The sequence below is a fragment of the Symsagittifera roscoffensis genome, chromosome 9, assembly GCF_963678635.1.
Source record: "Symsagittifera roscoffensis chromosome 9, txSymRosc1.1, whole genome shotgun sequence".
In the NCBI taxonomy this organism is placed as follows: domain Eukaryota; kingdom Metazoa; phylum Xenacoelomorpha; order Acoela; family Convolutidae; genus Symsagittifera; species Symsagittifera roscoffensis.
In genome coordinates, this window is record NC_087070.1 from 11,610,120 (window position 1) to 11,620,818 (window position 10,699).

The 10,699-nt window shown below is 39.7% G+C and overlaps 1 protein-coding gene across 2 annotated transcripts; it reads left to right on the forward strand.

Annotated features, from left to right (window-relative positions):
• Nucleotides 1–387: 387 nt before the first annotated feature.
• LOC134854012 (uncharacterized) lies at nucleotides 388–9,926 on the forward strand. Of its 2 annotated transcripts, XM_063870074.1 has the most exons (6): nucleotides 388–552; nucleotides 1,291–1,356; nucleotides 3,552–3,635; nucleotides 6,583–6,666; nucleotides 8,231–8,314; nucleotides 9,677–9,926. In XM_063870074.1, the coding sequence occupies exons 1-6, from the start codon at nucleotides 442–444 to the stop codon at nucleotides 9,788–9,790; spliced, it is 543 nt and encodes a 180-aa protein (XP_063726144.1). In that variant the 5' UTR covers nucleotides 388–441; the 3' UTR covers nucleotides 9,791–9,926. The 2 variants fall into 2 exon arrangements, with proteins under 2 accessions (XP_063726144.1, XP_063726145.1); XM_063870075.1 differs by lacking the exon at nucleotides 3,552–3,635.
• The last annotated feature ends 773 nt before the right edge of the window (nucleotides 9,927–10,699 follow it).

The window sequence follows — 10,699 nt, forward strand, 5'->3', positions numbered from 1 at the left end:
CCGAATTTAAAGTATAATATTATTATAATCAGTCAGTCTCTTTAGCGCTTGAATGTAAAATAGACTAAAATCATAATGTTTGTATAAATCATAAGCTGTTGATTGATAAATACTAGCCTACTTTTGAAGCAAAAATTAGTGAAATCGTTTGTTTTCTACCACTGGTTTTTTCATCCATTAACTGCTTTTTTTTTATCCTTTTATCCTTTTTAAAATTTCATAGTAGTCGGAGTTTTCTGTACTACATGCACAGCAACCAGTAATTTAAGCTTTATTGTCGCCTTAATCACCAGCTAAAAATCTTTTCATCCAAAAAAAAAATTTTTTTTTTCCAATCTAGATAGCCTGGTTTCACATGGTATAGTTTGTCATATGTTTCCATGAATAACTCTGGGTGGGTGTAACAACCTGCTCTTCGGTCCCATCCGGAGTGAACTGGGAATGCGGATGAAGGTGGGGGGAGGGGGTCACATTCTAGAGGTCAACGAGACACTCGCTACTCTAAGTGGATTGATGGAGGGCACCGCAACTATAGGCGCCGCAATCTCCCAGGTCAGAACCTCACTTAAATCTCAATTTGATTTAATTTTGTTGAAAAACCTCATAATTAACAATCTCATATTGATTTACTTTGGTTGTTTTTTTACAAGGCCAGAGTTTGGTATCTTTGCAACACTTCAACCAAGGCCCCTATGTGCCCCACCCCAATAAAGAACTCACTCATCGGACAAGCATATGTTAATTTTGTACTTAGTAATGACGAATATCTTCCTTTTTCAACGGAGTAGGAGGAGGGGGGGGGGTTGGGGCTGGGGGTATAGTTAACAATATCGCAGAGTTTGAAAAGTGAAGTCATGTTCATTGCACAACAAATTTTTACTGTTGAGATTTCCCTCAGTTGGAGTAGGGAAAACAGGATTGTAAAAATCGAATATTGAATTAAATATGATATATAAATAGATAGAATAGAATATTGTATATATGAATAACGATTCCAGATTGAATGTATTGTTTTGAATAACAAGAATGTTTTATCGACTAGATTTCACACTTAAGGCTTTCGCAAGTGACCGCTTCAGGTTCTCAAGTGACAAACAATTTGGCTGGTGAGATTTGTCCTTGAATCAATTTACTGCACTATAAGTAGATAATTAAGACATAGTTAAATAAGACATACATAAGTAAATAGAATAGAATGAGGTAACGAAGGTCGCCTCATGACAACTGTTATAATTAGTATACTCTCCACTTTGCCCTTCTGTGACCATATATGGCAAGTGTATGTTTCAGTGGGCGGTGGCCCTGTTGAGAAATGGCGGCAATTGGTTCGGCATCACTATCTTCCTCCTCATCATTGTTAGTACTATGTTTCATACTGTTCAATACCATTTTCTTTTCAATTTTAGAAACCCCTGCTCTTGCTCTTACCACCCCTCCCCCCACAAATACACATACACACACACCCCCCCCCACACACACACACACACACACACACACACACACATACCCGTGCTCACAAAAACGCTCATGCGATATTTGGCATGGAATTTTTTTATAAAATTCATTTTGAGCAATTGCTATAAATATTGGTTGGCATGCAAGCTAACATCAGCCAATTACAAGCAAAATTGTCTCTCATTGTTCCAACTTTCGATACAGAAGTAACGGAATATTTGTGCTCGGGTGGGTTTTTTTTTCTTCAGACAAATTTCGACTTCTTAACTCGCCATCGTTCGAAAGGTATTGTTGTCCTGAGCTTAAATTTGAAAAGATATTTCACCTGTGATCATTTTTCGTAAAGTTATGGGGGTTTAAAATTTGGCATTTTGGCCAATTTGGGATAATTAACGCGCGATATATTTCGCACGTTTAACGCGTAAGCGGAGATTTAATCGGTTCTAGAAATTGTTCCAAAATGGTTGAAATAAGCTTCTTTGCCATAATTGATTGTTACTAGCAGCGAAATCTATTCTTTCGTACTTTATATGGCGTGGGGGGATGATTTTCTTTTAAAAAGTTCAATTTTCAGAAAAAAAATTTCATTTTGTTTTATTACATTCAATTTTTTCAAGTTATTATTGCTCCATAAACCTGAAAAGGCAGTCGGAACATTCAGGGCTTCGCCCTGATACGAGCAGTTTTGTTTTTTAAAAATCTACTTGTGCGAATAAAACACAAACTTAGCAAAATAGAGGTCCATGTAGCAAGATGTTATACTCTATCGAGCTCTTTCTGCACTCTTTAGATGTCAACTGTAAGCGTGAATCTGTGTGTGTTTGACCATTTTTCCAATTTTGAAAACAATCAGTTTAAGTATGTCCAATGATATATATAAGTGGCAAACTGATAGTTTTGCCGATTATGCATAAGTCGGATTAGGTTTAGAAATTGAATCGACCGTATGAAAGGCAGCAAATGTTGCAAGTGTTTCAAATAATTTGCAAAATTTTGCACCAGTTATAACTCATTATAGTCTATTATAAACTGAGTCGAGGTCCGCGTTTTAAAAGAACGGCGCGACTCAAACTTGGCAATTCCAGACCGGTGCGACTTTATATTGGCAATTTCAGACCGGCGCGACCGAAACTTGGTAACTGCAGACCGCGACCGGCGCGACCTTAAAAAAAACCACCGCGAACAGCGCGACTAAAACACCGTCGGAAACGACGCAACCTAAGGTAATGGCCCGACCGGCGCGACTGAAAATTTTCAATTTCAGACCGGCGCGACTGAGAATAAACAGTCGCGACATGCGCGACTGAGCAAAATACCAAAATTATTTTCTTAAGTCGAGCCGTCGGTCTTATCTTAAGTCGGGCCGCTTAAGTGTTTTCTTAAGTCGCGCCGTCAGTCTTTTCTTAAGTCGGGCCGCTTAAGTGTTTCCTTAAGTCGCGCCGTCAGTCTTTTCTTAAAACGCGCCGCTTAAGTCTTTTCTTAAGTCGCGCTGCTAAAGACTTAAAGCGGCGCGACTTAAGAAAAGACTGACGGGCGACTTAAAAAAAGACTTAAGCGATGCGACTTAAGATAAGACCGACGGCGCGACTTAAGAAAACACTTAAGCGGCCCGACTTAAGAAAAGACTGACGGCGCGATTTAAGAAAAGACTGACGGCGCGACTTAAGAAAAGATTGACGGCGCGACTTAAGCACGCGGCAGACTGCGAAATCTCGTCTGAAAACGTTAAGCGGCGCGACTTACCAAATCTTTTCTTAAGTCGAGGACCTCGACCCGGGAAGGAATTTTAATGGATTAAAATCTATTCAAATTTCTCAAATTGTTTTTCTCAAGTTGTTTAACGCGGTCTGTTAAGTTTTTAAAATGTATGGAATGCATGGGAATTTGTATGAGAATGCTATCATTTCCCAAGAAGACATTGGTAGGAAGCGGTCAAAAACTACTAAACCGGTTGCCGGCTTAAGACTGTTGGTGGGTCCAATAGGGAAAGTGTTGTTGAGAAAGTGTTGTTGGCCCGGGTTGACAAAGACAAACAATACAAGTCATATGTCAACCACTTTTTGTCAACCCGGGTCAGTTTATGAATTTTTTAACAGATGTTGAGTTGTGTGGTTGTGACTGTTGTTCCGACCTACGAGGATATGAGACGTCTCTGGACCAGATACAAGGAGAAGAAAGAGGTGGACGAAGACATGGACGACTGTGACTGAGAATGAATTGAGTTGAAATTATTGCAAATTGGAAGCACTAACTTCGTGATTAAGTTTTTCCCATTTAATTAGAAGATAAAACACTTCAGAAGATGAGACGAACAGCATTTTTTTGGTTGTAGAGTCGAATTCTTTTTAAGAGTCAAAAAAAATTAGGACTCTAATTCTTTTTCGGTTGAAGAGTCAGTCGTATGTTAGATTTGTTAAGAAGTCAATTTATGTCCTCTGATTTCGTTTTATAAATATTTCTTAGAGCTAAGTCAAATGTTTGAAAATTATATATATTTAGCATAGCTGACCAAAAATATCAGGGGAAACACATCCGTAATCAGTTTTTTGGATTTTTCACTTAATTATGATATTAAAAAATTGTGTTAGAAAAGGTGTGGAACGGCGTTACAGAGTAGATTCATGAAAAAAAAACTTGGTTGGTTCAAATAATCTGTTATATAATTGACTTTTTTGAGGCTTCAGGCTCACCTCAATCAAAATTATGTAGCCAATTTGATTTTAGCATTCAGTTATTAAATTAAATCGATGTGAACACAAAGACAATTGCAATTGCATTCAAAATCAAATCAACATATTCGCGAACACTCGTTAGAGAATCAGAAAGATTTTAAAAAAAAATTTCAAAAGATCTTTACCAGAATCTGCCAAAAAGTCTATGACAATTCGCCGACAAAATGTAGTCCAATTAAATTTTCTTAAGTTTAGTAATTTGTGGTTATTTGAATTGAAGGTTCTTTTGAAATTATGAAGCGCATTAATAATGATTAGCGTTTTATTGTCGTTTTATTGGGACCCGCACATCATTCAAAATTATAGAAGCAAATTTCAATTTTCAGAAGAAAAAAATTTCATTTTGTTTTATTACATTCAATTTTTTCAAGTTATTACTGCTCCATAAACCTGAAAAGGCAGTCGGAACATTCAGAGCTTCGCCCTGATACGAGCAGTTTTGTTTTTTAAAAATCTACTTTTGCGAATAAAACACAAACTTAGCAAAATAGAGGTCCATGTAGCAAGATGTTATACTCTATCGAGCTCTTTCTGCACTCTTTAGATGTCAACTGTAAGCGTGAATCTGTGTGTGTTTGACCATTTTTCCAATTTTGAAAACTATCAGTTTAAGTATGTCCAATGATATATAAGTGGCAAAATGATAGTTTTGCCAATTATGAATAAGTCGGATTAGGTTTAGAAATTGAATCGACCGTATGAAAGGCAGCAAATGTTGCAAGTGTTTCAAGTAATTTGCAAAATTTTGCACCAGTTATTTTATTATAGTCTATTATAACCCGGGTCGAGGTCCGCGACTTATGAAAAGACCGGCGCGACTCAAACTTGGCAGTTCCAGACCGGCGCGACTCAAACTTGGCAATTCCAGACCGGCGCGACTTTATATTGGCAATTTCAGACCGGCGCGACCGAAACTTGGCAATTGCAGACCGCGACCGGCGCGACCTTAAAAAAACCACCGCGAACAGCGAGACTCAAAACACCGTCGGAAACGGCGCGACCGGCGCGACTGAAAATTTTCAATTTCAGACCGGCGCGACTGAGAGTAAACCGCCGTGACATGCGCGATTGAGCAAAATACCAAAAAAAATTTCTTAAGTCGCGCCGTCGGTCTTATCTTAAGACGCGCCGCTTAAGTTTTTTCTTAAGTCGCCCGTCAGTTTTTTCTTAAGTCGCGCCGCTTGAAGTCTTTAGCGGCGCGACTTAAGAAAAGACTTAAGCGGCGCGTTTTAAGAAAAGATTGACGGCACGACATAAGAAAACACTTAAGCGGCCAACTTAAGAAAAGACTGACGGCACGACTTAAGAAAAGACTTAAGCGGCGCGACTTAAAAAAAGACTGACGGCGCGACCTAAGAAAAGACTTAAGCGGCGCGACTTAAGAAAAGACTTAAGCGGCGCGACTTAAAAAAAGACTTAAGCGGCTCAAAATAAGAGAATACTTAAGCTGCACGACGTAAGAAAAGACTTAAGCGGCGCGACTTAAGAAAAGACTTAAGCGGCGCGACTTAAGCAAAGACTGAAGCGGCGCGACTTAAAAAAAGACTGACGGCGCGACTTTAAAAAAGACTGACGGCGCGACTTAAGAAAAGACTGACGGCGCGACTTAAGAAAAGACTTAAGCGGCGCGACTTAAAAAATACTTAAGCGGCGCGACTTGAGAGAATACTTAAGCTGCGCGACTTAAGCAAAGACTGAAGCGGCGCGACTTAAAAAAAGACTGACGGCGCGACTTAAGAAAAGACTGACGGCGCGACTTAAGAAAAGACTTAAGCGGCGCGACTTAAGAAAAGACTTAAGCGGCGCGACTTAAGAAAAGACTTAAGCGGCGCGACTTAAAAAAGACTTAAGCGGCGCGACTTAAGAAAAGACTGACGGCGCGACTTAAGAAAAGACTTGAGCGGCGCGACTTTAGAAAATGCTTCAGCGGCGCGACTTACGAAAAGACTGACGGCGCGACTTAAGAAAAGATTGACGGCGCGACTTAAGCACGCGGCGCGACTGCGAAATCTTGTCTGAAAACGTTATGCGGCGCGACTTACCAAGTCTTTTCTTAAGTCGAGGACCTCGAACCGGGAAGGGATTTTAATAGATTAAAATCTATTCAAATTTCTCAAATTGTTTTTCTCAAAATGTTTAACGCGATCTGTAAAATTTTTAAAATGTATGGAATGCATGGGAATTTGTATGATAATGCTATCATTTCCCAAGACGGCATTGGTAGGAAGCGGTCAAAAACTACTAAACCGGTTGCCGGTTTAAGACTGCCGGTGGGTCCAATGGGGAAAGTGTTGTTGACAAAGTGTTGTTGGCCCGGGTTGACAAAGACAAACAATACAAGTCATATGTCAACCACTTTTTGTCAACCAGGGTGAGTTTTTTAATTTTTTAACAGATGTTGAGTTGTGTGGTTGTGACTGTTGTTCCGACCTACGAGGACATGCGACGTCTCTGGGCCAGATACCAGGAGAAGAAAGAGGTGAACGAAGACATGGACGACACTGACTGAGAATGACTTCAGTTTTTCCCATTTAATTACAAGATAAAACACTTCAGAAGATGAGACGAACAGCATTTTTTGATTGTAGAGTTGCATTATTTTTGGAGCCAAAAAAGAATACGACTCTAATTATTTTTCGGTTGAAGAGTCAGTCGTAATTTAGATTTGTTAAGAAGTCAATTTCTGTCTTCTGATTTCCGCCGTGACATGCGCGATTGAGCAAAATACCAAAAAAAAATTTCTTAAGTCGCGCCGTCGGTCTTATCTTAAGACGCGCCGCTTAAGTTTTTTCTTAAGTCGCCCGTCAGTTTTTTCTTAAGTCGCGCCGCTTGAAGTCTTTAGCGGCGCGACTTAAGAAAAGACTTAAGCGGCGCGTTTTAAGAAAAGATTGACGGCACGACATAAGAAAACACTTAAGCGGCCAACTTAAGAAAAGACTGACGGCACGACTTAAGAAAAGACTTAAGCGGCGCGACTTAAAAAAAGACTGACGGCGCGACCTAAGAAAAGACTTAAGCGGCGCGACTTAAGAAAAGACTTAAGCGGCGCGACTTAAAAAAAGACTTAAGCGGCTCAAAATAAGAGAATACTTAAGCTGCACGACGTAAGAAAAGACTTAAGCGGCGCGACTTAAGAAAAGACTTAAGCGGCGCGACTTAAGCAAAGACTGAAGCGGCGCGACTTAAAAAAAGACTGACGGCGCGACTTTAAAAAAGACTGACGGCGCGACTTAAGAAAAGACTGACGGCGCGACTTAAGAAAAGACTTAAGCGGCGCGACTTAAAAAAGACTTAAGCGGCGCGACTTGAGAGAATACTTAAGCTGCGCGACTTAAGCAAAGACTGAAGCGGCGCGACTTAAAAAAAGACTGACGGCGCGACTTAAGAAAAGACTGACGGCGCGACTTAAGAAAAGACTTAAGCGGCGCGACTTAAGAAAAGACTTAAGCGGCGCGACTTAAGAAAAGACTTAAGCGGCGCGACTTAAAAAAGACTTAAGCGGCGCGACTTAAGAAAAGACTGACGGCGCGACTTAAGAAAAGACTTGAGCGGCGCGACTTTAGAAAATGCTTCAGCGGCGCGACTTACGAAAAGACTGACGGCGCGACTTAAGAAAAGATTGACGGCGCGACTTAAGCACGCGGCGCGACTGCGAAATCTTGTCTGAAAACGTTATGCGGCGCGACTTACCAAGTCTTTTCTTAAGTCGAGGACCTCGAACCGGGAAGGGATTTTAATAGATTAAAATCTATTCAAATTTCTCAAATTGTTTTTCTCAAAATGTTTAACGCGATCTGTAAAATTTTTAAAATGTATGGAATGCATGGGAATTTGTATGATAATGCTATCATTTCCCAAGACGGCATTGGTAGGAAGCGGTCAAAAACTACTAAACCGGTTGCCGGTTTAAGACTGCCGGTGGGTCCAATGGGGAAAGTGTTGTTGACAAAGTGTTGTTGGCCCGGGTTGACAAAGACAAACAATACAAGTCATATGTCAACCACTTTTTGTCAACCAGGGTGAGTTTTTTAATTTTTTAACAGATGTTGAGTTGTGTGGTTGTGACTGTTGTTCCGACCTACGAGGACATGCGACGTCTCTGGGCCAGATACCAGGAGAAGAAAGAGGTGAACGAAGACATGGACGACACTGACTGAGAATGACTTCAGTTTTTCCCATTTAATTACAAGATAAAACACTTCAGAAGATGAGACGAACAGCATTTTTTGATTGTAGAGTTGCATTATTTTTGGAGCCAAAAAAGAATACGACTCTAATTATTTTTCGGTTGAAGAGTCAGTCGTAATTTAGATTTGTTAAGAAGTCAATTTCTGTCTTCTGATTTCCGCCGTGACATGCGCGATTGAGCAAAATACCAAAAAAAATTTCTTAAGTCGCGCCGTCGGTCTTATCTTAAGACGCGCCGCTTAAGTTTTTTCTTAAGTCGCCCGTCAGTTTTTTCTTAAGTCGCGCCGCTTGAAGTCTTTAGCGGCGCGACTTAAGAAAAGACTTAAGCGGCGCGTTTTAAGAAAAGATTGACGGCACGACATAAGAAAACACTTAAGCGGCCAACTTAAGAAAAGACTGACGGCACGACCTAAGAAAAGACTTAAGCGGCGCGACTTAAGAAAAGACTTAAGCGGCGCGACTTAAAAAAAGACTTAAGCGGCTCAAAATAAGAGAATACTTAAGCTGCACGACGTAAGAAAAGACTTAAGCGGCGCGACTTAAGAAAAGACTTAAGCGGCGCGACTTAAGCAAAGACTGAAGCGGCGCGACTTAAAAAAAGACTGACGGCGCGACTTTAAAAAAGACTGACGGCGCGACTTAAGAAAAGACTGACGGTGCGACTTAAGAAAAGACTTAAGCGGCGCGACTTAAGAAAAGACTTAAGCGGCGCGACTTAAGAAAAGACTTAAGCGGCGCGACTTAAAAAAGACTTAAGCGGCGCGACTTAAGAAAAGACTGACGGCGCGACTTAAGAAAAGACTTGAGCGGCGCGACTTTAGAAAATGCTTCAGCGGCGCGACTTACGAAAAGACTGACGGCGCGACTTAAGAAAAGATTGACGGCGCGACTTAAGCACGCGGCGCGACTGCGAAATCTTGTCTGAAAACGTTATGCGGCGCGACTTACCAAGTCTTTTCTTAAGTCGAGGACCTCGAACCGGGAAGGGATTTTAATAGATTAAAATCTATTCAAATTTCTCAAATTGTTTTTCTCAAAATGTTTAACGCGATCTGTAAAATTTTTAAAATGTATGGAATGCATGGGAATTTGTATGATAATGCTATCATTTCCCAAGACGGCATTGGTAGGAAGCGGTCAAAAACTACTAAACCGGTTGCCGGTTTAAGACTGCCGGTGGGTCCAATGGGGAAAGTGTTGTTGACAAAGTGTTGTTGGCCCGGGTTGACAAAGACAAACAATACAAGTCATATGTCAACCACTTTTTGTCAACCAGGGTGAGTTTTTTAATTTTTTAACAGATGTTGAGTTGTGTGGTTGTGACTGTTGTTCCGACCTACGAGGACATGCGACGTCTCTGGGCCAGATACCAGGAGAAGAAAGAGGTGAACGAAGACATGGACGACACTGACTGAGAATGACTTCAGTTTTTCCCATTTAATTACAAGATAAAACACTTCAGAAGATGAGACGAACAGCATTTTTTGATTGTAGAGTTGCATTATTTTTGGAGCCAAAAAAGAATACGACTCTAATTATTTTTCGGTTGAAGAGTCAGTCGTAATTTAGATTTGTTAAGAAGTCAATTTCTGTCTTCTGATTTCGTTTTATAATTATTTCTTAGAGCTTAGTGAAATGTTTGAAAATTATATATACTTAGCATAGCTGTTCAAAAAAAAATCAGGGGAAACACACCCGTAATCAATTTTTTTTGGATTTTTCAGTTAATTATGATTTAAAAAAAATTAAAACACACCAAATTTATAATAATATATCGAAATGGAAGTCGTTAGAAAAGGTGTGGAACGGCCGTTACAGAGTAGATTCATGAAAAATAATATGGTTGGGTCAAATAATCTGTTATATAATTGGCTTTTTTGAAACTTCAGGCTCACCTCAATCAAAAATATGTAGCTAATTTGATTTAGCATTCAGTTATTAAATTAAAACGATGTGAACACAAAGGCAATTGCAATTGCACTCAAAATCAAATCAACATATTCGCGAACACTCGTTAAAGAGTTAGTAAGATTTGAAAAAATTTTTTTCAAAAAATCCTTAACAGAATCTGCCAAAAAGTCTATGAGAATTATGTAATCCAATTAAAATTTCAAAAAATGCTTAACAGAATCTGCCAAAAAGTCTATGATAATTATGTAATCCAATCAAAATGTAGTCCAATTAAATTTTCTTAAGCTTAGATGTTTGTGGTTGTCGTGAATTGAAGGCTTTTTTGAAAATATGAAGTACATTAATAGTGCTTAGCAATTTTTTATCGTTGTATTGGGACCCGCACATCATTCAATATTATAGAAACAAATGCG